The following is a 26,994-nucleotide window of genomic DNA, read 5'->3' as shown; positions in this document are numbered from 1 at the left end:
AGGGTGGTGGTTTTAAAGCATCTGATCTGGCGGCGGCAGCAGCAGCATCACCTGGGAGCTTATTAGAAATGCAAACTCAGCCTCTTCCCCAGATCTCCTGAATCAGACGCTTTGAGGGTGAGGCAGCAGTCTGTGGGTTAGCAAGCCCTCCAGGTGATTCTAGGCACACTCCAGTTTGAGAAACTCTGCTTAGGTCATCTCTTTGGGTCTCAGTGCACAAAAAGGTGCTTTTTGGGTTTTTTTCCTTAAGCAGCAGTTAGGAAAAAATGTCTAAATGAATGTTATTTGATAATTTCCTAGCTTATAGCTCTGACCTAACTGCTCCTCTGCTGATAATTCAGCAAATGAATTCACAGGTCACTCTTTGTCTCTTAACTTCCCCTGGAGCATTTGCCCCTTGCTCCACTAGTCAGCCACCTCTGGGAAGCCTGCAGGGCCCATCTTCAACTTTATTCCCTACTGAAAGCTTTTATTTTGTCTTTTCCCTGTAGAAAATAAGTGCCTGTCACATTTATTTTGGTCCTTCTTAATGGCTTATGTATTCTCTTTACCTCCCATCCCCTGCAACCTTGGGCAAGTAACTTAACCTGTTTCCTCATCTGTAAAATGGAAATAGTACTAGCACCAACTGCTTTAATTAAATGCATTAACTCTTGTTGAGGTGCTTAGAATAGTACTCAAGTGTCAGCTAAAAGTAATTATTATTCCTAACATTAAATAATGGACATACAACATTCTGTAGTGCCCGGCACATAAATATAGCTTTCCTCACTAACAATTTTAGGGCACTAAGCATTTGGCACTTTTGGTAGTTGTGTTTATCCTCTTGTTAGCTGTAAAGCTTTTTGATAGCAAGTAATTTTTCTTTCTCAACTCTGAATCTCTCTCCAAGAGTACCTAATATATGCTCAGTAAATGCTTATGGAATTGTACTGCATTCCAAAGTCCAGGTAGGCTAAGAATTTCCATAGGAGCCCTTCCTAAGCCTGACTCCATCTTCCTTTTCTTTGGGGGGAGTGCCTTCATCCCCTGGGTTCATGATAATATCATCCTTCCTCGAGGCCCTAGAGGAGGCAAATGTGTCTGGGTACCTGGCTCTTGAGTCCAGTGAACAATGCCCTCTGCCTGAAATCTCTTTCAGATAACAGGTTCCTCTGAAAATTATCCAGAATGGCCTAGACAGTCTTCCTGTTTTTAATTACATTCTAAAGAGCAGATCTCTGAGCCATGTTTCTGACTCCTTGCCAAACAAATGAAATTCCTTTTTAAGGCAGTGTTGTCTTGAGGCAGCGGTGGGTGGGAAGGAGAGGGAAGTGGTACCTGAAGACCACGTGGTGCGAGGGTCTCATTACTAAATTGTAGTCAGATGGGTTTTTAGGCATCGAAAATAAAGGCATCAACTTGGTGACACAAGTTGAGGATCCCAACTGCCTGGGGCTTCCCTGCTGCTTTGTAAAGATGAGTGTCCTCATACTTGAACTGACTCTGAATTAAGAGCAGAGGTATGTCTGTAACCACAGCTGGCAGATGGTGGATAGTGTCTTCCATGGGACCCAGTCATATTAGAGCTTGAGCCCCCACTTAGCCTTTTGAGGCAAACTTCTTTTTGTAACAATTTGATGTGTAATGTGAATAGTCCATATTTTTAAATCCTGGATTATTGCAAGTTTATAAGATTTTGCAATTTCAAGTAAGTGTTTTTATTACCATAATCTTTCACATTTCTATTACATATATGATAGTTTTTTCTAGAAGTCAGTAGTGTTCACCAAGTTATGAGATACTTAAATTTCAGCAAGACCTTTGATGAAGTCTATCCTGATGTTCTTGCAGATGAAATTCTAGGCACAGAATGATCAAGGTAGGAGGATTTATAACTGATCATGAGTCGGTAAGAGTTTGGAGTGGGCAGGTCAGGGGAACGGTGGGGGTGGGCAGGGAGCTGCCTCTGACACTCACTGATGTCCTCTGTCCTCCAACTGGCCCAGTTCACAGTTTCAGTAATTATTTGATTGCAGGCATTTATGACATGCTTGTCACACTGAGGTTTACACAACTTCTGTTGGATGATGGATGTGTTCTGTGGAGCATATCTGGGTTTGGGGACATACCCAAGACCCCTCCCCCAGTCAGTTGCCAGTGTCACCTGTTTTACTCTCTCACTACTTTCTCAAATCCATCTTCTCCCTATCCCTTCCTTACTTCAGAGCCTCATCATTTCTCCCCTAGACTACTGCCTGACTTTGTTGCTTGTAGTAATCCATCAGTGGCATTCCCTAGCCTCCAGAAGAATGCCCAGGCTCCTTCACATGGCCTAGGAGGTTCTGAATGTCCTGGCCACCATACTTCTCTGGACTCGTCTCCTACTATTCCCCACCTCGAACTCCATGCTGTAATGATATCAGACTGCCTGTAGTTCCCCACACCGTCCATTCTGGTTCATTCCTATGGTCCTTTGCTCTGCCTTTGGTGGCTCCAACACATTCTCCCTTCCCTTCCCCTTGAAGACTCAGATTATCATTTACACCACAGTATTGGAATTACCTGGTCATTCCTTTCTCACTCTCAAACTAGACTATAAACTCCTCAAGCAGTGTTCTTATTTTACTTAGTGCCCTTCACGCAGTAAGTAGGCAATAAGTGTTTTTTGATCAGAAGTAAAAATACAAAAAGATCTTGGCAACCTAAAAGGGAGACCATAAAACTTAAGAGATAAACTATACCAGTGGTTCTACTTGGGCTTAAAACAAACAAACAAAAAAAAACAGGTCCCAATCTAAGTACTGAGTGCAAGGTGGGAGAAAGATGACTCACCACCTTCAGTAGACCATGTAAAAAAAGAAAGGCTGTGGTTTTAGTTAACTTTAAGGTCCGTGAGTCAACAGTGTGATGCAACTACTATAACCTAGTGTCAGAACAGGGAAAGTCATCGTCCTGTGGTCATACCACATGGGAGAGTCATGTCCATTCTATGGCGTCAGACTTTGAGAGAGGTAGAGCACGTCCAAAGGAGGGCAGCTAGAAGAGTGAGAGAAGACGAACCCCACCATATGGGGAGTAGTTGAAGGAAGTAGGGGTGTCTCCTCTGGGGAAGACAGGGGCTCTGATGCCTGAAGGGCTCATGGAGAACCTCAAAATGCCAAATTAGGCCAGTGAGTAGAAAGTCTCAAAAGAACTCAGTGACACTTGGATCTACTAACAGTGCAATAGTCTGTCTTATGAGCTCTGAGTCACTGTAGGAGTGGATCAGGAGCCTCCGAGGAAAGGTGCTGCAGAGGAATCTGAGCCCCTAAAGGAAGTTTGGACTAGATGTGCTTTTATCCTGCTCAACTCTGAGGCTTAATAATTCAGGAGGTCCCTGAGTCCATAATACTGAATATTGGGAAGGGGTGCCAGGAGCACATTCTCTGATCCAGGAGCCTTTTGTCCCTCTGGGGGAGACATTATGAATTACCCAAACAGAAATTGCTTCTGGGCAAAGGTAATAAGTGACTAGCCCACTTAGGTTCAGACTTGTGGCTCATGTCTTCAGACTTCTGAACATAGATGGGCTAGTCACTTATTACATCATTCCTGTGAAATCTATCCAAGAATGGCGCCTGGTAGTCCACCCCGTGTACTCAGAGCCTTGCATTCTCCATTATCCTTTTGTGGAACTTTGAATAAAGTGATTACCTCTTTTCCTTTACTTTTTTGTTTTCTTTTTTAGCTGTGGAGTGTCTTGGCTTCTGGGAGGATGTCAGAAGGATCATCTCAGGATCAGAGCTGATAACGGGATTCACCTATACCTTCACGGTGCCAGGCCTGCCCCAGTACCTCCAGAGTCTCACCAAACTAGCCATCACCACAGCGGCAGTGGCGGCCCAGGCTGGAGAGCAGGCAGGGAACATTCCCATATCCTTCTCTCAGCTGTTGGAGTCTTCCTTCCCTGAAGTGCGCCTGCTGACATTAGAAGCCCTGCTGGAAAGGTTCTCAACAGCAGCCTTGGGATTAGGAGAGAAGGGGCTGCCACCTTTGCAGCGGAATATGGGGGAGACATTCTTGATGTTGGCTGTGAAGGAAAATCACCCGGAATGCTTCTGCAAGGTAAAGTCTCTGGCGTACTGACCGTCCCCTTCACCATAACAAGATCACCTAGACAGGATTGGGTTGGGCTTCTCCAGGAGCAATAGGAAGAAGGTACAACATCCAGTGGGCAAGAATGCTCTTCATATAGTGTTTGTCATGGCCTCATGCATGGAAGGGCACTAAAAAAGTGATAACGATGGTAATGATGATGGCAGTAAGCCAAGACAGAGATTGAGAGGAAGCCACTCAGTGCTGTAAGAAATGCAGCATTGAAAATTGGCTATAGACTGTGGCAGAGGGTAGTCTTTGTCAGTGTGGCTATTTGGGGACAGATGGCCACCTAGAAAGGAAAGGAAAGGGCACTGACCTAGCAATCAGGGCATCTAGACTCTGATCTCAGGTCACCTAGGTCCCTTGGGTGTGTCACTGCTCTACCCTGTCTTGGTCTCCCAAAAATAGTAAGGGAGAAATAAGAAGTCCGTGAAGCTTTTTGAAAGATAGACCCCCTTATTGGTATAAGTGATGATTATTTGGCTTTGGAGACTTTTTCCTGAATTTTTTTTTTTTTAACACACAGATATTGAAAATTCTCCATTGCATGGACCCCAGTGAGTGGCTTTCCCACATGCAGCGCTGTATCCACCTCACCCCAAAGGAGTTCCTGATCTGGACAATGGATATTGCTTCCAATGAAAGGTTTGCCCCTGTATTCCATGTGCAACCTCAGTGTGACATGTGCTCCATCCCAGCAGTCACTTACATAATGAACTTGAGCACAGTCCTCCCCTAAGGGCTTGGGTTCTGGGTTTCCTTCTGAATCTCATGAGCATGTTCTAAGCTCAAGCCGTAGAATGATGTCAGAGTTTCACATTAATAACCAAATGGTAATTACCTCTGGAGGCATTTGTATGGCCATGAGGTGAGCATTTCCACCTTTCACGATGGAATGGATTACAGACTATCTGCAAAAACCCATCCATATATAAAGTATATTTGGGTTTATTTTTTGTGTGTTTTGGCTTACTTTGTCTAGGTCTGAAGTTCAAAGTGTAGCTCTGAGACTTGCCTCCAGAGTGATTGCCCACCACCTACAGATGTGTGAGGAGGTAAGGCTGATTTGGCCTCTGGCCTAGGGTCTGGGTTTTTGCGCTCTTCTTCACTGGGAAGGTGTCGACAAAGGTGAACTGTCTCAGCAAGCAGAATCACTGAGGCATGTATGCGCAGCTTCTACAAAAATGTTATTCTTTTTGGTTTTTCACTTTGGGTATAACTTATGTAAAATTTTCTGAGTCAGCATTTCTTTTTTCTTGTCCTGGGCATACCTGATTTGAATCCGTGAGGGTAACACAACCTCCTCTCCTACAACACATCGACACCCACACTCACACATTCACACACATGCCCAAACCCTTTTTTTTTTTTTCCTATTTAAAGATTTTAGTTATTTATTAGAGAGAGAGTGAGTAAGAGAGCACAAGTTGGGAGAGGGGCAGAGGGAGAAACAGTCTCCCTCACTGAGGAGGGAGCCCAACACGGGGCCCAATCCCAGGACTGCAGGTTCATGATCTGAGCAGAAGGCAGCTGCTTAATGGACTGAGCCACCCAGGTACCCCTAGACCCTTTTTTTAAAGAACAAGTGAGCAAGTCACTAGGATTGCATCCTGGCCAACTAAGTATGAAAATACATCCCTAAGGGTTAACTATTTCCCCAGAACATGGCCTAGCTGACTTTGGATGGAGGCCCAGATGTGCTTTATCTCTCTTACATGTCCTTTAGGGGAGAGGTGGAACGAGAGTAACCAAAACAGCTTCCTAGGAAGATGCCCTAAGACAACTACATGTATACTTAGGGGCATATGAGAAAGCTGCCGTCAGAGAATTATTAAAAGTAGAAGGCAGTCGATACTACAGTAAAATTACCTGAAGCTCCTGGTTACATGTGACCATACTATCATAGTGGCAGCATAACATCGCAGATTCCAGTTCCTTATGGTAAAGTGGCATAGCCAGAGGTGCAGGAGATCAGATGGACAGGGATGGAGGGACAGTGTCGTGAGTGAGAAGGAGCTTTAGATCATGACTAGGAAAGAGGCCCAAGAAATCCAGAGGAGGAAGGGAGTGTAGGCATGCTAAGGAGGAGACTTCACAGAGGAGGTCGTTGAGTTCAGAAAGCAGGGACTGGGCAGAGGGGACAAAGGGTGAGAACTAAGCAGATCCATGGTTTCCTTGGGTCATTCAGAGACACGCCAGGAGGCCAAAGCTTGCTGGTCACTAGGAGAAACAAAGAGCAAAAAAAAAAGTCAGTGGTATGTATTGGGGGCTTAAAGGGGAGAGGTTTGTAGGAAGGGAGAGGATTTGCTGGAAAAAACTACAGCCCAGAGGGAAAAAAATTCTAAGCAAATAGTCACAGGGCAGCCTATCCCATCTGCCAAAAGACATCGTTCTCATCTACAGGCGTCTACGTTTTCATCTACTACTAACCAGTAGTCATGTGCTTCTTAAAGGCAGTACTTGATACTCGAATGAAACATTTGATAAAATTGGGAGATTTCCAGGGAGAGAAAAATTAGCAAAACCATAGAAAAACACATGAAGGAAGTTCCCAGAGAGACCTGGGTTTTTTTGTACATTAGGAGTCAGCCTCTTCCTCAAGGTCTAAGATGCTCATCAGTTTAGTTCCACAGAAGCCCATTAACAGTTATTTTGAACAGTTAAAGAGACTTCTTTTTTTTTTTAAGATTTTATTTATTTATTCATGAAAGACACAGAGAGAGACAGAGACAGAGATACAGGCAGAGGGAGAAGCAGTTCCATGACGGGAGCCTGATGCGGGACTCGATCTCAGGACTCCAGCATCACGCCCTGAGCCAAAGGCAGGCACCAAACCACTGAGCCACCCAGGGATCCCAAGAGGCTTCTTTAATCGGGGAAGTAAAGTATATTTTGAACAATAATCCCATTTCTAGAATACATAGAAAACCAGGGTTTAAAAGATGGAGACAATCCAAATGTCCATCAGCTGATGAATGGGTGAACAAAATGTGGTTGTCCATTCAATAAAATATTATTCAGTCACAAAAAAGCAATGAAGTGCTGATATATCTATAACGTCGATGAACTTTAAAGACATTCTAAAGAAAAGAAGACAGTCACAAAAGACCACATATTGTATGGTTCACTTTATATGGAATGTCCAGAATAGGCAAACCCATAGAGATAGAAAGTAGATTAATGGTTTAAGGCTGTGAGTGGGGAATTTACAAGATGGGGCAGAGAGGGTTTTGGTAACTAAAGGGTACAGGATTTCTCTTTTTGGTGATGAAAATGTTCTAAAATTGACTGGTAGTGAGTGTACAAACCTATGAGTATACTAAAAACTCAACTATATACTTTAAATAGGAGAATTGTATCATGTGAATTGTATCTCAATTTTTAAAAAGCTGTTCCTTTAAAAAAAATAGAGCTTTGTTTAAACAATAATGTTAGTTAGGATACTGCTTTAAATGTTACAGCAGAAACACTTAAATATAGTGGCTTAAACTAGATCACAGCAGTCAAAGCAGATAGAGTGGCTTGACAATATTGGGCCCCCAGGCTCTTGTACCTTCTCATCCTGCCATTCTCAACATATCTTCCATCTTATGGCCCCAGATGGTGGCTCCAGCTTCCACCATCTTGTCCTTGTTCAGGTAGCAGGAGAAGAGAAACCCAGGAAGGAAAGGTCACATGTGTTTCCTAAGGCTTGACCTAAAAATAATACACGATTAATCAGAACCTAATCACATATTACTCTCAAGTGCAAGGGCGTTTGGGAAATGTAGTCTTTAGCTGGGTGCCCACACACCCAGCCAAAAATCTAAGGTTCTGTTCCTTAAGATAGAAGGAATCTGGGGTAGGGGACGAGGGGTGGAGTTGGGGGGGATATGCCTGGGTGGCTCAGTCAGTTAGGTATCTGCCTTTGGCTTGGGTCATGATCTCAGGGTCCCGGGATCAAGCCCTGTATGGGACTCCCTGCTCAGCAGAAAGCCTGCTTCTCCCTCTCCTCTCTGTTCATGCTCTCTCTCACTATCTCTGTCACTCTCTCTCTCTCCAATAAAATGAATAAATTTTAAAAAAAGAAAAAAAAGGAAGGAGCATCAGGTTATTGAAGACAATGGTATTATTTGCTGCCGTGGTCTTTTCCCAAAAGGCTTGTCTTTACCGAAGCTATCAAATACACCAATGTTCTGGTACCCTTTTTTTTGCGTCAGAAAGACTCCAGGAACTTGCTTACTAGTTTTAGTGACTCAGTATTACTGAAAGACAAGTCACATTTTCTTCCCTGGGCTTGTTTATTTCTCCCTAGTTGGGTTGGAAAAGCAACTACAAAAACCTTTCTTCCCTGTAGTAAGAGCTAATTTGCAGATCCTATGTGGTATAGGTGGCTCGTACCTAGTTCCATGTCAGCCCTTAATTGCGTCTGCTCAACTGTCATACACTCTGTGCTTTCAGACCAGGGACTCAGTGGCCCCCACACTGAAGCAGTGGGTTCAGTTGGTCGTCTCATCCTGTGGAGAACACCTTCCCACAGAGTCCAGGCTGGCTGCTGCGGAAGCCCTCACCAGCACCACACCGTTCTTGCTTACCAGCCCCCATCCCGTTCTTGGTAAGTGCTCTGGGCTAGGGGAAGCCCGTTGCACCAAATGAGTTAAAAGTGTGAATAGACACTCCAGAGTAGAAAAGAAGGGAAGATGAAACTGACCCATGTGCACCATACTTTTGCATCTTTCACACGTGTTCCCCCCACCCTCCTAACTCCTCATTTTTCACTAAGAGCCTCTTAACCAGCCTCTTTCTTTCAGCCTTGCCCCCAAAGCCATTCTCCTTATGCTTCCAAAAGCTTGTGTGGTCTTTCCAAAATACAGAACTGATCGTTTCACTCCACTTCTTAAAGCCGTTGAGTGGGTTCCCATTGCCTTCAAGATAAAATCTAAATACCCTTCCAAATCTAAATCTAGATTTTAGATTTAAAATCTAAATACCCTCCTCAGCCCTCCCTGCTCATCAGCCACATTCCCCAACACAGGCTCCATACATCATTGGCAGGGAACAGTCCTTGAGACAAACTGCTGCTTGAATGACTTCTGTTTGTCTTTCAAGACTCAGCCTAACTGTCATCTCTTCCAGGAAGCCTGATGCAGTGATCTTGGTGAGAAAGGAATGGTCAGGGTGAAGCCAGGGCATTGAGGAGGAAGAAAGGACAGGCTCAAGGAGTGTTTAGGAAGTAACTCAACAGGACTCCATAGAGGTTAATGTGAATGGAAGATTCAAAGAATAAGAATGAGCCACAGTCCCAGCATCCATGGAGCTGTCAGTGTAGTTGTGGAGAAAGGAAATAATTGTTTTTTTAGATGGTGAGATTCAGATTTTAAGCCAGCACAGTTCAGACCAGTGAAATGTCTCATCCCTGGATCTCCCTGGGAAACAAAGTTGTCTTTGATAATCCTTTTAATTCTTTCTTCTAAGTGACTTCCAGGCATTTTTCTTAGACCCAAAGGAGGACTGGAAGGGGCCTTCATTGATGGTGATTTTTTTTTAAGATTTTATTTATTTATTCATGAGAATACACAGAAAGGAGAGAGAGAGAGAGTCAGAGACATAGGCAGAGGGAGAAGCAGGCTCCACGCAGGGAGCCTGACATGGGACTTGATCCCAGGTCTCCAGGATCAGGCCCTGGGCTGAAGGCGGCGCTAAACCGCTGAGCCACCTGGGCTGCCCCATTGATGGTGATTTAATCATCAGACCCAGAGGAATAAGAAAAAAAAACTTCACCAAAAGTTTTGATGAAGCTTCTCCAATTAGTATATCATTTACAGCATTTTCTGGGTGACTCTGGATACTGTAATGCTAGCTCATATCAGGCAAAATGTATGTAGAATAATCTAGAATGCTGAGTGAAATATACTAGTTAAAAGCCATGGTTCATAATTAATTTCTGGAACCGGTTATAGCATTATAGGTAATGAGGAAGAAGGCCGGTGGTGGTGATGGCTATAAGAGCATGACAAATAGGTACAGAACTGAGAGACAACAGACATGAAAGTGCATGGGGACAAGTTAAGGACAGAGCAGTCATTTAAGGAAAAAGAAAATTTGAAATGGACTAAAGAAAGAAGACTGAAGATCTCAGTGGGGATAAATGACCAAGCTTTAAAGAAGCAAATATTAAGAAAGGAAAATATTAAACCCTAAAGAACCATTAGAATGGATAGATTCTGAAAGACTGCGTAAAATTTAAAGCCAGATTTAAAACAGAGAAGAGAGAACAAAACCCCAGAGAGAACGTTGCTGTTCTTGGTATGACTAACGCCCTGTAAACTCTGCTACCAGGTTCTCTGCAGGCAGATGAGAGAGAGGGTAGTCGGGTAGTCTAAGGAGACTTCGTAGGACAGGGTAGGTACCCCATCGAAAGGTTAGGGATGATGGAGTGATGGTTTCCTTTGGCTTACCCACTGTGACTCTGCCCAAGCCTGGGCCCACCCCCTGGACAGCACATACCCTTTCCATGAGGCACAGCCACACGTTTCCATCCCTGACCTCTCCTTGTCGTGTGTCCTTGGTGTTCCTTGCTATTGCTCAGGAACAAATACTATCTTTTCCTCTCCCATTGTCCATAGCAGCACCTGGCGCAGGGACCACACAGAGTTCCTGCCCAAGGAACTCTGGTGGTCAGATAGCAGGCCCCACACAGACTCGTCCCAGGCTATCATGGATGATTCCCTGCCCTTTTCAGTTCTTACCACCACCACCTCAAAGTATAATCTTTTTTTTTTTTAAGATTTTATTTATTTATTCATGAGAGACATAGAGAGAGAGGCAGAAACATGAGAAGAGGGAGAAGCAGGCTCCCCACAGGGAGCCCGATGTGGGACTCAATCCTGGGACTCCAGGATCACCCCCTGAGCTGAAGGCAGATGCTCAACCACTGAGCCACTCAGGGGTCCCCCCAAAGTATAATCTTGATTGAAACTTTGCTTTCAGAATTTATAAGCTCCAGCAGTCACTCAAAGCAACACTGGGCTAGTTTCCCCAAAGCATTCTTGATGCATAAAATTTCATTCCTGAGAATCATGAGTCATTGTGGACAGCTGGGGCCAGGGCCTTAGTCAGCCGTGCCGCACCTTCTGGGGGGCCTTGCCTTGGGCTGCTTGCCTCCAGAAGCCTTCCTCCTCAAAAAGACAGACATTTCCAAACTGCCCCCTTAGGGCCCTCTCTCTTCCGTGTTTATCCGACTGCCAAGTCTTCCTTTCTTGAAATATCCAGGAAGAAAAGAATGGCTGTTGCTCATTAAATACTGCTGTCTTCCACCATGGATTTAAAGCACTATTTGTACCTGCTTATAAGTTGAACCATAGGTCATTTGAATCCCTTTTGGTCTTCTTAGGTTTGCAGGATACACTTGCTCTCTGGAGATGTGTCCTCACCCTCCTGCAGAGTGAGGAGCAAGCTGTCAGAGATGCAGCCACGGGAACGGTAGTGACCGCAATGTCACAAGAAAACACCTGCCGATCAACAGGTACCTCATTCTTACCCTTTTGCAGCAGCTTACTGCTCCCAGACAGAAGTTGGCATACTTTTTCCGTAAGTAGCCAGAGAGTGGATATTTTAGCCTTTGGTGGCCATTTGGTTTCTGTCTCAACTCTGCTGTTTTGATGGGAAAGCAGCCCTAAACAACAGATAAACGTGTGGGCATGACTGTGTTCCAGTAAAACTTTACTTACAGAAATAGGCTGCTGCCCAGATTTGCTGACCCCTGCTCTAAGACATCATAGAGAAAAATTGTCTTCAAAGACAGAAATCTAGTAGGCAGTGCTTTTTACTAGTTACATTGTCTTTTTTTTTTTTTTTTTTTTTTTTTTTGCCATCCTTTTTAAATAAGGCTAAGTCCTGATTATCTGTGTGGTTACATAACCTGGGAATCAAAGCTCCATCATTTTGTACTTCTATTAATTTTTGCCTGTGATAAAAACAGATGCGTGTGAGACAAGTTAACTTGGAGTAGAAGCAAGGTCACACCTCTGGACAAGTGGCCAGCTGGGAGGGTGACTGCCCTGGTGGACTTGGATTCCCTTCACTAGGGTTGTCTCAAAAGATCTCTGGGTCAGCCATCCCAAGAAGCAAGAACACCATTTGGAGGCAAGAGATCACAGGCCTCTGTAAACAAAGAAGTTTACCTTGATAGCAGAATGGGAAAGGGAATAGCCATATAGGGTTTGTAACGAACTCTGGGCTCCTCATCCCAGTGGTTGGGGATCTTGGGGGCTTCCCTTGGAATATGAACTTCCTTGTACCAGAGTCTTCTGTTGTAGTGGCATATATGGGAGAAGCTGGTTTTTTAATAATCTCTTTGTGATGCTGCTCCAGAGCACATTTGATCAGGACCAGCTTTGCCTCTCAGTGGGAAGACACAGTTTGATCTGGTAGTGATGTGCAAGCTGCCCTCTCCTCACCCCTTTCTCACGCTGTCAGAGTTCCTGGGTATGTAATTCTGCCATTAGTGATTCATTCCTTTTTCCTACTGTGTGTTTCCCTTAGAAGGACACACAGAGCATCCAGCAAGTGCTCAGTAAATATTTGGTGGAGTATAATACTCACCAGATCTCTCTAGGACCCTCTCCACCTAAAATGGGAACGGTTATTACATCCTGGAACTCATCAGTGGACTTACTCCTTCCTAATCTTGATAACTGTTCTCTGACTATTTTTACTTCTTTCAGAATTTCTCCCAAGTTCATCTAGAGTAAAAGTGTATTACCACAGTCTTCCTCCTATTAGTTTGAATTTTTCCTCAAGAAATACAAACCAATAATTATATATTGAGTGCCTTTCACACGTAAAAATCCATGTGTAAAGCCTCTGCAGGAAGAATAAATGTAAAAGACTACCTATTTTTGTATTCCTCGCCTTGGCCCATAAAAAGAGATATGAAAAAGACAAGAATTCTATAATAATTAAATGTGGTATGCTACCTTGGACCAGGTCCTGTGCTAGAGGGATGAAAAGCCGTACAGGAAATTTCTAGAAGAACTGACAATATTGAAATATTGTCTGTAGATTAAAATCAATGTTAAATTTCCTGTATTTGATAACTGTACTGTGGTTTTGTAAGAAAATATTTTGTTCTTAGGAAATCTACAACAGCAATATTAAGGCATAAAAGAGGCACGACACCTGCTACATACTCTCAGATGGTTCAGGGAAAAAAATTGTGTGTGCATGTAAATAGTGAGCACAGATATGGGGTTACTATACTTGCATCTTTTCTGTATATTTGAAATTACTTAGGAATAAAATGTTTTTTAAAATATCCAGTTCCACAACTTGAAAACACCAACACAGCATATACTGCTAGACCATCTGACTGGTTTACCTACAATACAGCCCCTGTGGTGACTCCTTTCCCCTAAGTTATATGAAAGCATCCTACCCACCCACTCCCTCCGTTTTGTTTTGTTTTTTGTTTTTTGTTTTTTGTTTTACTCATTTTGAGTGAATTTTTGAATCCAAAAAAATCAGACCCAAGCCAGATTCCTCAAAGGTCTCAGCAACATAATATCACTGTGTGGGGACACTCGCTCACCACTTTCTCATGTGTTCCTTGTTCAGCCTGGCAGCAGTACTTAGACAGAACCTCTGTAATACAGCTTGGTTTTCTCAAGCAAAAAAATATATATCTTTCTGTTTGGAACTGACAAGTAGCTGAAGGCTGAGGATCACCCCTGATTTTTCGCTTTAGTCAGAAGTTCAGCCAGCTAATTCAGGAGAACAATATTGTCTTGTTTTGACATTTCTTAAGGATATCAAGTGGCTGATGGTAACTTTTCTTATTCCTTCAGCATGCAGGGATCTTGTAGACTACACTACTAATGGTTTGCTCTGTGGTGTCCAAAGTTAATCATCACTATTGAGTCTTGAATGGCTTGAAAACACATGTCCTTAGTTTTGTCCCCAAGTCAATGGTTTAATGAATGTCACAGTATAATATTATTAAATCATGGCAATATTTAATGTTTTCTTTGAGAAGATTAAATATTGTAAATAATAACAACAATAATTCTCACTTTACCTCCTAAGAATAAAGTAAAACACAAGGACTCCCTGCCTCTGAGACCCCATCCTATAAATGAGGGCTAGACGTGGTCCGAGAGCTTTGCACGTACACTATCGAGTAGTGAGTGTGCTGGGTGCACAGGGATATGCAAGGTGCATCTTGACTGTGTGGTCTAGGGAGGTCCCTGAGAGTGGGGCTGGCCCAAAAGACAGGGTAAATGGGACCCAGAGGGGAGCTTTACAATGCAGAAGAAGATAGAGCCAGAACTTGGGAGAGTCGGGGAGAGCTTGGGAGCCGACTAGGGGGCCACATGGCCAGAACACAGGCAGAGGCCAGGGGAGTGGGGTGGAAGAGAAAGCACGCTCTCTTAGGATGATTCTGAACGCCAAGTTAAGGGTCTCCTTCTATAGGTGATAGGAGGCTGGAGAGGGCTCTAAAGTGGGGAGCAGTGTTGCCAGTGGCATGTCTGAGGAGCTTTTTCTAGCAGCCATGTGCCAGGGGACCTGGGCTGGGGTCCGGGAGGGAGGCCAGCTGGGAGCAGGTAGCAAAGATCCTCCTGAGCCGCTGTCGGTGGAGATGGGAGGGGAGAGCATGGCAGGTCGACTGCTGGTGCTGGCAGGAGTGGGTGAGAAGGGAAAGCAGAGAGGGCTCTGGGGCCTCAAACCTGTGAGGTGACCCTGGAGAAACACCCGGATGCGCCTCTGGCACTGACAGAGCAGTTGAGCCGTCACCTCCCAGGAAGTGAAACTACCAGGAATTGGGAAGGGGACGGAGACTACAAGACTCTGTGATCTGGGACAGAGTATTCCTCAGGCCGTGGGGAGATGGGTGATGGAAACTGAGAGGGCAAGAGGGGGCCTTTACCTGCTGCAGGAACAGCTCGGCCCTGCCCTGTCCGGCACACCTCGCAGTTATCCTGGGAGCCCCAGTGCGGGTTCTGGAAGGCACAGGAGAGGCAAGTGCTAAACCAGTCATTCAGACCGCATCCCTAGCTTGTCACTTTGCCCACGGCTGGCTTCAGGTGTAGATTTGTGGCATCTGTTGGTTAATGATCCTGGGAGGCCTGGTGAAAATAACCCCATGCTTCATCCCGCATGGTCACCTGGAAAGTGAAACGCACAGCCGGTCAACAACTCTCTGAGTGCCCCCGGGGAGCCCAGCTTTGCAAGCATGACCTAAGGAAGCCCCAGCAGCACCACCCTCTCTAGCTCCCTACTCCTAGATCAGCCACCGAGTGCTCTGAGAGGGACGGTGGAAATGGCGTTTCTGGACTCAGGAAGAAGGGATTGAAACTTGCAGGTAGGACAAGAAAAGGTATGGGCAGGGCTCCAGGTGAGGCTCCATCTTCTCCTTACCCTGCTTGGACCCCTACTTCCAGCCTTGGAATGCTCTGGAAAGAGCTGCAGTTTCCAGAGCAGGAGACACTGAAGGCCATCAGCTCTGCGGCTCCTGCCTCCCTGGGCTCCCCGCTCTTGCCAGAGCAGCTCACTCATGCTGGTCCCGTTCACATCAGGATTTCATGTTGGATTCCACTTGAACAGAGCTTCCGTTGGGTGTGAGGAGCAGAGGGACCAACCTGGACAGTATTTACACTTAACTCACTAAATTTGTGTGATTCTCGAGTTAGGCAGAGTTCTGGGTGAGAGCAACAGGGAGAAATTTGAAGGGCTTCCAGACCCCATACCCATTTCAGTATTTAGGTTCAAAAAGAATGACTTCTGGGTAGCAATTTCTCACGTAAAAAGTATAAAGGACTTTTAAGAAAGAGAGATGGACAGGCGCGCGCACACACACACACAGGAAAAGAGAAGCAAGCCTACCTGCACAAGCACAGCTGGTTGTTCTTTTCCTTGGAGGCCTGGCTCCGAGTAATTCCAATCCCTCTCTCTCACCAGGCCTCTTCCCCACAAAAAATCATGTAAAACTTCTGCTCATCCTTTGTAGTGACACCTTAAATCCCACCTCCACCACCCTAGCTTCCCAGGATCTCCACTTCTCTGAACCCCTGCTGTCTTTGCCTCACCCCACATCGCCCTTCATTGTCTACTTTCTTAGTATTTTCCTTTTCATGTGCTTTATGTAGCTTTGTCTTCTCAACCAGCCCCCGAGCTAGATATTCTCCTGTTACATACACTGTGGGTGCTCAATTTGTGTTGATGGACTGCCTTTTGACCACAGTAGGCTGCCTAACAGTCAGGAACTGCCTGGTCAGTCTTGAGATCCTGAGGACATTAGTGCCCTCTGAACCGAGAGAGTGCTCCAGAACAGGCAGCCTGACCCTCTGTGCGAGAATCCGCTCCAGGGGCAACTGGAGCAGCAGTGCTAAGTGACCCACTGCCCAGGTCTTGCACGCTAAGAGCTGGCCGCCCTGTAGCGCTCAGCTCTTCCTCACCCTTACCTCTCAGGTCTGGGCCTCAGGCTGCGGGGCCAGGGAGCAGCAGGAGAGACACAACAGGAGTCTCTGTGCTTGGCATGGGGAGCCCTGGAGATTCCAGAGTAACAGCATAGCTTAGCAGGGAGGTGAAAGAGCAGACCAGGAACAGAAGGTAAAAAAGTGAGAGTCAGAGGTGAGAAGATGGGGCCGTAGGCCGGTGGCTTTGTGGGAAGAATTGCAAGTCATCTAGCCTAGGGCATGGTGAAGAACAAAAGACCCAACATCTGCCCAGTTTCCCCCAAACTGTATTCCTCCCCCCGTACCCATGCCCCTACCTCCTCGCACACATGCACACGTGCACGGTTGCTACCCACACAGAGCCCGAGAGACAGCACAACAGCACCAACATATCTCACAGGCTCCAACCCTTGAGCAAGCAGGGAGGGAGGCCGGGTCACGTTGACATTACACAGCAGCCCCACGGCAACGCCCGGTCAGCAAAGCCCCGGAGCTGTGGGGCTTCGGCTGAGTCACAGGCAGCTCCACCCCCAGAACTTCTAGGACTACACACCAAGGCCTCCAGCCCACCCAGCCACACGCCCAGGAGAGGGGTGGGGGCGTGGAGGCCTGTGCTATTTTCAATTCCCAGGTGGTCCTGGAAGAAGAGCCCTCAGAGTCTGGCCTCCCTCCTCCCTCTGCCTCCCTATAGGTTCTTCCCTGACCTGCTCACATGTGCTGTCCCCACAGTGTCTCCTCCGTGCTGTGGTGCCAGAGCCTGGCCCCAAACGCAGATTTAGAGGGCTTTCAAGCCCCTTGAGGGTAACCTGAGGTGTATATACCAAGTACATTTTCCTGGAGAAAATGATCCAGATAAGATAACCACCGCACTAGAATGAGCCTTCACACCTTCCAGGCCTGACCTGCCTCCATCATTTCTTTTTGCCTGTTCTTAAACTCCGAATTGTTTTCTCAGTTCCTCCATCACACCTACCTAGATACAGCTTTTTCTCTTAGTATTTAAGTACGAAGCCGAAAGTGGTGACATCAAGCATATTCGTTTAAGAAATAGTTACAAATTGCCTGTCCTCCAGGCTTCCCTTCTTTCTCAGAATAAAAGCCACCTCCTAAAGTAACATAAAGCCATACCTGACCTCACCCCTGCCCTTCTCCACCCTCATCTGCTACACTCTCTCCCTCTCTTTCTTTCTGCTCCAGCCACCCAGCCTCAGGTCCTTTGCACTAGCCACTCCCTCTGCTTGGAATGGTCTTCCCTGGTCCCACACAGCTAACCTCCTTCCTGTCATTTCAATCTCTGCTTCAGTGTCATCTCCACCGAGAGCCTGCCTTGACAAGCCAGTTTAGAGTACCCACCCAGTCGTCTGCTGGTTTAACTCTCTGCTTAGTCCTTTCACTGTCTTATTTTACTATTTATTTACTTTGTTCTTTGTCTCCCCCTACCAGAATAAAAGTTCCAAGAGGGCAAGATTTTTGTCTCTTCTGCTTGCTGCTATATTCCCAGAACCTGGCACATAATAGATGCTGGGGGGGGGGGGGGGGATCACTATTGAACAATCAGTTGAATAAAGGAATGGAGGAATGCGCCCATCACAGTAATTAAACACAGTAAAAAGATCAGTGATTTTAGAAGCAACCGAAGGCGAGGGAGGCAGGGCTCTTTGAATTCTCTTTGTTGTGAAATGGCCTGGAGGTGGCGGATCCTTGTTACTGCAGACCCAGTTGGCTACCTTAGGCCCCACGTCTTCCCAGAGACAGTAACTCAACAAGGAACTGATTGAGCACCTGCTAAGGCAAGACCACAGTGGTAAAGCCTGGACTAACTGTCCCCTCCCTCGCCTTTTCATTTCTGTCTCCCGCTAGATGGAATTTCTTGAGCAAGAATTCCATCCGTAGTAGCCCACTGGGCTGGGACGTGGCCAGCCAGGGGAAAATTCCAGTTGATCCTCAGGCCCCGGCCAGGAGACCGGGCCTGCGCCAAATGGATCCACCTGGAAGACCTAGAGCTGGTGGCGGCAGCCCTGAGGATGGAGGCCCCTTCATCCTGGGGCCTCTTGCAGTAGTCTCCTCCCCATTCTGAGTAGGCCAGCGGCAGGGGTGGGGAGATGGAGAACATCACCCAGCAGGCACTCTGGCTTCTTTCAATTCTCACAGCCACTCAGAGATATGTTACTTTGCCTCCATTTTAAATACGAATCAGCTAAAGGTCAGAGTTGAAGCAGTGGACCCCAGGCCCTGCGGAGAGAAGTAGTGAGCAGCGATAGAGCTCAGGTTCCATAGGGACAAAGGCCTTGCACATTCACTATTTCCTCTGACACAGGAAGGGGACTCTGAACCCAGCCCTCTAGGTTTGGAGCCAAGGAGTTAACTGAAGAGGGATGCTGAAGGGCTTCTAAATTCACTGTTGGGTTTGAAAGGAAGGCACTAAAATCAACCCAGGCAAATGGCTTGGGGATCCTGGAGCTCAGATAGAGCTTATCCCGGGGAAGGCAGTAGGAGTTGGGGCAGCACGGGTGGATGGCTGCAGTGGGAGGTGGCGGGAGGTCCACCATCAAGGTTGATTTGTTCCCATTTCCCAATCCCCTTCCTAAAGGATGGGGATCACAGGACCTGAAGGGTTTAGATGTAGAAACCAAAGGCCAGGGAAGATAAATGATTGTCCCAGTGTTACATAAGTAGTGGGGGAAAAGGTCTAAATTGACACAGACCCTCCCCCACCCTCCCGAGACAGAGCAGCTCTTCTCTACTGCTCCCCTGGCCTCAACTTACAGAAGTGACAGAAATGTAGGGGCGCCCCTGAGAATACTCTGGACTCTTGGGATGGGGCCAAGGGGTGAAGTCGGAGCTGTGGGGTAGGGGCAGAGGAGAGCAAACACTGCCTTGGAGAGAGGGCCTGGAGGAACTCCAGCATCACAGGGCTGGGAAGAACAGAGTGAAACCAGGCATCTCCCAGCAATAAAACCACACCCTGTGGTGAGCCCTGACACTCCACAGCCTTGCTCTCTCTGGGGCCCTGCTCTTAGGGCCTCTGGGTGCTCATCCATAGTGCCAATAGTGTTCCAGGGGAGGAAACACAACAAGCTGGGAATTGTGATTCTAACTCCCAGGAGGACCTGTGGCACCAAGGAACTGATTGAGCACCTGCTAAGGCAAGGCCACAGTGGTAAAGCCTGGACTAGCTGTCCCCTCCCTCGCCTTTTCATTTCTGTCTCACACTAGATGGAATTTCTTAAGCAAGAATTCGACAGAGGGTGAAGGGAAGCAGCTGTTGGAGGAGGGAGCCTGTCAGGAGTATGTTCTCTCTTCTCCCGGTGCAGCCCCACTTACCTCTCACCAGACCACCTTCCCCCATCACCGTGTCCCTGAAAGCCTGGCCGTGACGTTCACCTGCGTCTTGGCAAGTGCGTCACTGGCAGCTGCCCCCGATGTGCAAAGACAGATGCTAACTAATGATACTGCCTTAAATCTGGGAGCGGGTTGCCATTGCCACTGAGTACCCTGACTGGGCCTGGTTGCTGGGGCAATGAGATTGTTTCCAGGGCCTCCCGGTTACTAAGCCCTAGAGAGACAACAACAGGCTCCTCTCGAGGAAATGAGGGTCAGTTTTGCATTATTTTGCCTCCACTCTTGCTGCTCCCGAAAGCCAAGCTTCCTGGGCCCAAGGTGACTGATCCCTGAGGGTGATGATCAGCCCACAGTTCTCTGGCACTGACGTGTTTGGTCAGGACAAGCCCAGTGCCCGGTGATCTTCATTCTCCTGCCCCAGCCTCACAGAGAATCTCTGTGCTTTCCTCTTCCGACCTCAGGAGCCTCTACTTTCCTCAGCTAGGCCACACCAGGACTCAGGATTCCTCTTCTGACTATTGTGAACCATCTCCCTTCTGGAACCTAAGCCAATCTCAGGAGTTAGGATCACCTCTTTGTCGGGATGACCAGATGGGTCCCCATCTTCATTCATCCCTGGACTGGCCAGCCGCATTCACCTCCCACCCCAGCTCCTTGGAGAATGCCTTCCCTGAGCAATCCCTCCACACCTTTCATCTACACATAGCCATGCACATGACCCCTTTTCCCACCCAAGTCCACTCACCTGCAGACTGGCCAGAGGATGACCTTCTTCCTCCGGTCTCCAAAACAAATGAGTTCAAGTCTGCACTGTGATAACATAACTGCCCAAAAAAGTATATGTGGGCCCTGTAGTAGCCTCTCATGCTTCAGCATCCTGCTGTTATCCCAAGAGCTGTGAAAAGTAACATTGGAGCCTGGAAAGCCCTCATGCTGCCCATGAAACCTCCCAAGTTCTGTTCTCAAGTGTCTGAGCTTGATCACCCAGGCTTCCTTGATCTCAACAGCCCTCCTTTGTTGTTTTTGTTTGTTTGTTTGTTTAAGATTTTATTTATTTATTCATGAGACAGAGAGAGACAGAGACAGGCAGAGGGAGAAGCAGGTTCCAACGCAGGGAGCCCAATGTGGGACTCGATCCCAGGACTCCAGGATCACACCCGCTGGGCTGAAGGTAGGTGCTAAACCGCTGAGCCACCCAGGGATCCCCCAATGGCCCTCCTTTGACTACAGGAATCCACATGCCAAAAGGTCGTGTAGGCAGAACAAAATGGGAGGTGGCTCTGGTGGTGACAGGGCTTCACAGGGTGTATTTTTACTGTACACATGGAGCGTGTGTGAGTGTGTGTGTGTGTGTGTGTGTACATTTGGGTACACGTGTGAGCTGGTGTGTTGTAAATCAGGACTCCTTTCAACGTGGCTCTCTGTAAAGAGGACACAGAAGCAGTTTGGACATGAACATGTACACTGATGTCATGAGAAGAATGAGATTGTAGGGGATATGCTTTGACCAGGTCACGCCTACATCATCTAAATGAGTGGGAAATCCTCATGTAGTTCTGTAATCCAGGTTTTCAAAAGTGGTTTCTTGTGAAGTTGGTCTACAGGAGTGGAGAGCATCAAGTGAGGATCTGAGACAAATGTTGGCACTGACTGCAGCTTGCCTCCACCCACGCCCCTGCCCCATTTCCCTCTCCACCCACCCCTACCTCCAGCCAAAGTACTCAAGTTAGTAAAGGACAACCAAGGATCTTACTTCAGGGCATATCTTGAGACAGACTTTCTGAAGTATTTTCTTGGGATCTCAAGCATGAAGCAACTGGTGTTCTAGTCAGGGTATAGATTTGGCACCTGTAACAGAGACCCAAGGTAAAAGTGGTGTATACATGCATGCCTGGGTGGCTTAGTCAGTTAAGTGTCTGCCTTTGGCTTGGGTCATGATCCCCATGTCAGGCTCCCTCTCCCTCTGCGGCTGCCCCTGCTTGTGCGCCCTCTCTCTCTCTCTCAAGTAAATCTTTTTTTTTTTTTTAAGTGGCTTAAACAAGTTAGCTTATTTCACTCTCCTCACATAAAAGGCTCATGGGTCACCTAGGTGACTCAGTCAGTTAAGCATCCGATCTTGGTTACAGCTCAAGTCATGATCTCAGGGTCGTGAGATCAAGCCCCACATTGGGCTCCATGCTCAGCTTGGAGCCTACTTAAGATTCTTTCCTCCTTCTGCCCCGTTCACCCCCACCCTCTACTCATGCACCTAGTTGCACATGTGCATGCTCTTTCCCATTCTCTCTCTCTCTCTCAAAAAAAAGGGGGGGCTCAGTATGCTGCTGTAATGGTCTACAATCACCAGGGGACCCCCCCCCACTTCTTTCTTGGTGTTTGGCTGCTTTTAGTAGGCACCATTCTGCTCATGATCCAAGGTAGCAGTTGCCATCCCACTGCATATCCACAGTCCAATGAGTGGGGAGGAGGGAAAGGATAGCCCACCTGGACATTATAAACACCACATCCAGAGGTGTCTCATCATCCAGGACTTAGTCATGTGTCACATGGTTCAGCGAAGGAGGCTCACAAATGTGCATTAAGTGGACATGTATAGAGGTAAAGAGTCTATTTGTGTAAGGAGGGAAGAATGGATTTGGGGAGATAGGACCTTCACTTCTCGCCCTTTCTGATCTTCTTATTTTCACACAGGTACTAATTATTAAGTTCCTGGAAAGTTCTGACTGCTTGCTAACAGCTGAGGACACAGATGAATGAGATAGAGCCTCTGGCCTTAACTTTTGGGCCTCTGCCCTCTTGGGTGTTATTCCATCTAAAGTCAATAGGTTTCCCTGTATTGGCATCCATATTTTTTTAAGTAACTCCTGTGACCATTTTATAAGAAAAGGCAGCAATTAGTAATCAACAATAAGGATTTTCATCTCAGTTTTTTCACCAGCTTGACAAGTTTAGGTGTGGGCAGCCCCGGTGGCGCAGCGGTTTGGTGCCGCCTGCAGCCCAGGGCGTGATCCTGGAGACCCTGGATCGAGTCCCACATCGGACTCTCTGCATGGAGCCTGCTTCTGTCTCTGCCTCTCTCTCTCTCTCTTTGCATCTCTATGAATAAATAAATAAAATCTTTTAAAAAAAAAGACAAGTTTAGTTGCTTATCCACATTACATTTCTTAGGACCACACACATCAACTAAAATGCCAAAAAAAAACAAACAAACAAAAAACTTTTTTAGAAAACAAGACAGCAGGTTTTGCAATTGCATTACCCATAGCCAGAATTTACTAGAAAGCTATCTCTTTAATGGAGATGTGGGGGAGACCACACTTAGAAGAGACCCAAGAACAGGAACATGGAGGAGAGAGCCTAGAGGCCATCTCTTCCTGCACGTTCCCTGTCTGCTTTCACCCATATGGCCTTGTGCCTGGTGTGTCATCGACCTACATAAATGTGGCTGTTTCCACAAGGTCCAGCCCCCAGGCCCTCCTTTTACACAAAGCCTCCGGGCCTTTGTTTCTCTCTCTCTCTCTCTCTCTCTCTGTCAGATCCACACTGTTTAGCTCTTACATTGTTTCTTGGTTAGGATCCCACCCACACTGTAAGCTTTTTAAGGGCTGGATCTCCATCTCAGTGAAGCTGCGTGTGTTAAATTCTTGAGTAGCTCACATCAGGCTGACATATTGCTCTAGCAGCATGGTTTTTGGAGATGAATGTGCACATGGGGGTTGAGGTGAGCAGCTGTCTTTGGGTGAGAGGCTCCTGCCCATCCTCAAAGTGAGCCCCAGGATGCCCAGTGATCCATGCTGGGTCTTCAGAGTCAGGCTAAATTGGGATGGGGTGGGGGCACCTGGGTGGCTCGGTCGGTTAAGTGTCTGACTCTTGATCTCAGCTCAGGTCTTGATCTCAGGGTTGTAAGTTCAAGCCTCATATTGGGCTCCACGCTGGCATCAAGCCTACTTTTTAAAATAATAAATTAATTAGAATGGGTTGGCAAGGGCTCCCCAAGCAATGCAGTCCCATTATGCCAGAAAATGAAATTCGCCTCTTCTTTTAAAAGCCAGACATAGAACATAGTGGTTCTGCCTCAAAGTCTCAAGTGTGTTAATTTGTTTCAAAGTAAAAGAAAAAAAAATCATATTCGTGCCTCCTCCTCCTTAATCTGTTCCAAATGAGAGCTTCAAGAAGGCAAACTCCCCAGAATTTTCTCTGTTAAGCAAATTGATTTCTGCTGTGGAGAGAAGCTGGGATGGGGAATGGAGGTAGGAAAATATATGGAACCTGACATAAAAGATTTGGTTTTTGTTTGGAGAAGGATTTGGGTTGTTTTCAGGTTTTGAGTTACAGCTTGGGTGTGTTTGAAGAAGCAGAAGTGAGTGGCACCTCGACCCACAGCCTTTGTGGGCTTTTCATTCAGCTCCTCCTGCCTGGGCCGGTCCCTGTGAAAGATGCCTTGCTTGGCAGGCTGGCCAGGAAATCTTCCTTCATAAATAACTCCCCAGGGGAGACAGGAGTGATAACAGACGTTCTAAGTGGGAGCCACGCTGCCTTCAGCACTTACAAAAGTGTGCGCAAGTCTGGCCCTGGATTTCTCCTTGCCAAGGCGAGGGAGCCCTCTTCAAGTGTTCAATTTGGTTACTCTCGTTCTATTATTTCTCTAACCTCTCTAACCAGCAGGGAGGCTGAGGCTCTGCTTGTGAGTTCTGTTTTTATTTTTCACACTCTATTTTTATACTTTGAAACTGTGGTCATAAAATATACGCTCAAAAATGTTGGCTCTGCACCCACAAGACACAGGAGGCTGTCCAGATGCAGTGTTGGGACTGCTCCCAGGAGGGCCCTGCCCCCACCCCTGGCCTCTTGGGGAGGGACTGGAGGGACAGGGGACAGCAGTTGCTCTAAGAGACTGGTCCAACAAGGAGCAGAACTCTGGCCAAGTGTTATAGATTTGACCCTGAAAAACTCTCAGGAATATTTTCCTGAAGGCTTCCCAAACTCACAATAAGAGGTCAGGACCCTTAGAAGCAGTGTCCTGTAAAGAGTTCATTCATCTCCATATGTACAGTTGTCCTGGCCCCCATCTTCCCTCGCCGTCCATGTAGAAGGTGTGTGTGGCATGGTTCTTCATAAAAACAATGCCAGCAAAGCAGTCTCGTTTGTTTCATTCACCATCATTTGCTGGAAATGGTTGTCGCGTTCATGTTGCTGTAGAACTTAGGAAACAGACATGAGAAACCTTTCCCAGTGCTCACCACCCCATGTTCTTCTCTGGCCTAATTCCAACCCCCCCCCCCCCATGATCTTTTCTCCTTCTCCCCCCCCCCCCCACCACCCTCCAGGCTCCTCTCTGTCCTTCCCTTCCTCCAACCGGAATAGATCTAGGAATCTCCTGACGTTTCCACCTTGGCTACAAACAGCGCTGGTTCTTTTTGAACAGATTCGTCCATAAATCTTAGATTGTTTTTCATCTTTGAAAAAGCCGCTTCTATCAGCAAGTCATTATTCACATGTAAGGGGCAGGGGAAAGTTCACCAAATTTCAAACTTCAGTTTCTTTTCACTCCATTTTACAACTTCTACTCCCCAGAAACCACAGAAATTTAAAAATATCAGTCCCAATAGGCAAAGTGCCCCCTGACATAGCCTGCAAGAACCAGGGCTGGCCACCTGGGAATGGGAGAAGGAGGGGAGGTTGGCCTAGATCAGAAATGGCTGGCTCAAACCCATGGGGGAGAATAATTGCCAAGTCTCAGAGAACTAAAAGCCCACTGTTCTCATTCTAGAGTGGTGGATTTGGTGGGCAGGGAGATTTGGGAAGATGAGTGACATTTATAAGGACAGGCTTAATGTAGCTGTTACTATAAATTAAAAAAAGGAATACAGCATAATATAGCTAATGGACTAAAATATACTCTAATTCCATCAGGAATCCATCCCATCCTCGTTGCAGATGAGAAGAAGGGAAAGAAAGGAGAGCAGTGAAGGGCTCTAGCCTACTCCCTTTGAAGGGGCCCTCCCAAAGTCCCACAGTGCACTTCGGCATACCTCTCCCTGGCTACAACTTAGTAACATGGTCCTGTTAAGCTGTAAGATGTGCAGAGGAATGTATTATTTTGGCCTGGGCACATCACCTAGAATTCCCTTACTAAGGAACAAAGGAGCACATTTAGCTACATGCCACATTGATACATGTGATACTAGCTAGAGCAGAGCTGAAGGAAGGGTCAGTTTGGACCAGATGAGAAGAGAGAGGAGGTGGGAGGAACAGAGAAACAGAGATTCCCAGTCAAAGGCCTGGCTCTTTTTTTTTTGTCTTTCTGCTTTGTCATCCTCAACATGTTGGCTTTTGACCTCATGCTTGTTCTCATGGTTACAAGACTGGTTGCACCTTCAGCCATCACTTCCAATATTCTAGGTAAGAAGAAGGAGGATAAAATTCTCTTATCTCAAGGTAATTTTCATCCAGGGAGAAAAAATGTCCTCTAAAGCCCATCTCTGTATGTCTCCTTGGCCAGGTCTGGGTAATGGCCATCTTAGCTACAAAGGTATGAGAAGGGGTGAGACACATCACCTGCAAGCGCACATGTCTCCCCCAGAACTAAATTGAACTTATGATAGCAAGGGAGAGGGAGTGGCTACTGGTGGACTACTAGGAGAGGTCTGAGTATGTGCCCAGGGAATGCCCTGACACGCCTAAGGAACTGTAGAAGTAGCCCTCAAAAGAAGTGGAGAATGGGCTGTGATGGAGGAAGAAGCAGAGCTAAACTGGAGAGGTGAAGGCCACATCAGGGTCCAAGAATGCCCTGCTAAGGACTTGGCTCTCTGTGGGAATCCAGGAGATCAATACACATCATCACCTAGAGGAGGGGAGGGGATGCGGTGCCCCCTAAAGCAGTGGTCCCACCCTCTAGGATGTACACAGGCCATCTGAGGATCTTGTGACGTGAGTTGGGGATTCAGTAGGTTTGGGGAAGGCATGAGATTCCACATCTCTTACCACCTCCAAGGTGATGTTAATGTAGCTGGTCAAGGGACCCAACTCAGAGTAGCAAGACCCTAAAGGAAATCTCTTCAGAAATAAATGCCCAGAGGTACCTGGCTGGCTCAGTCAGAGGAGC

The 26,994-nt window shown here is 46.8% G+C and overlaps 1 protein-coding gene and 1 long non-coding RNA gene across 9 annotated transcripts in view; one reads left to right on the top strand and one right to left on the bottom strand.

The window, feature by feature from the left end:
• Positions 1–26,994, top strand: part of THADA (THADA armadillo repeat containing) — a 332,010-nt gene that overhangs the window by 265,967 nt on the left and 39,049 nt on the right. For all 7 annotated transcript variants that reach the window (XM_072768181.1, XM_072768180.1, XM_072768179.1 and 4 more), the window contains 5 exons: positions 3,710–4,086; positions 4,646–4,764; positions 5,102–5,174; positions 8,560–8,713; positions 11,492–11,623. In XM_072768181.1, the coding sequence (XP_072624282.1) occupies positions 3,710–4,086; positions 4,646–4,764; positions 5,102–5,174; positions 8,560–8,713; positions 11,492–11,623 (855 nt within the window). The remainder of the gene's footprint in view (positions 1–3,709; positions 4,087–4,645; positions 4,765–5,101; positions 5,175–8,559; positions 8,714–11,491; positions 11,624–26,994) is intronic.
• LOC140600138 (uncharacterized) lies at positions 5,364–25,136 on the bottom strand. 2 transcript variants are annotated; one of them, XR_012003319.1, is made up of 4 exons: positions 21,646–25,136; positions 15,023–15,260; positions 7,673–7,815; positions 5,364–6,339 (listed from the first exon to the last, which is right to left on the bottom strand). It is a non-coding gene; the product is annotated as an uncharacterized lncRNA (long non-coding RNA). The 2 variants fall into 2 exon arrangements; XR_012003318.1 differs by lacking the exon at positions 21,646–25,136 and adding an exon at positions 15,514–18,043.

Source organism: Canis lupus, chromosome 11, assembly GCF_048164855.1.
Source record: "Canis lupus baileyi chromosome 11, mCanLup2.hap1, whole genome shotgun sequence".
Lineage (NCBI taxonomy): Eukaryota > Metazoa > Chordata > Mammalia > Carnivora > Canidae > Canis > Canis lupus.
Note: the sequence above shows the minus strand (reverse complement) of the source record. Positions and strands in the feature narration are given on the sequence as shown.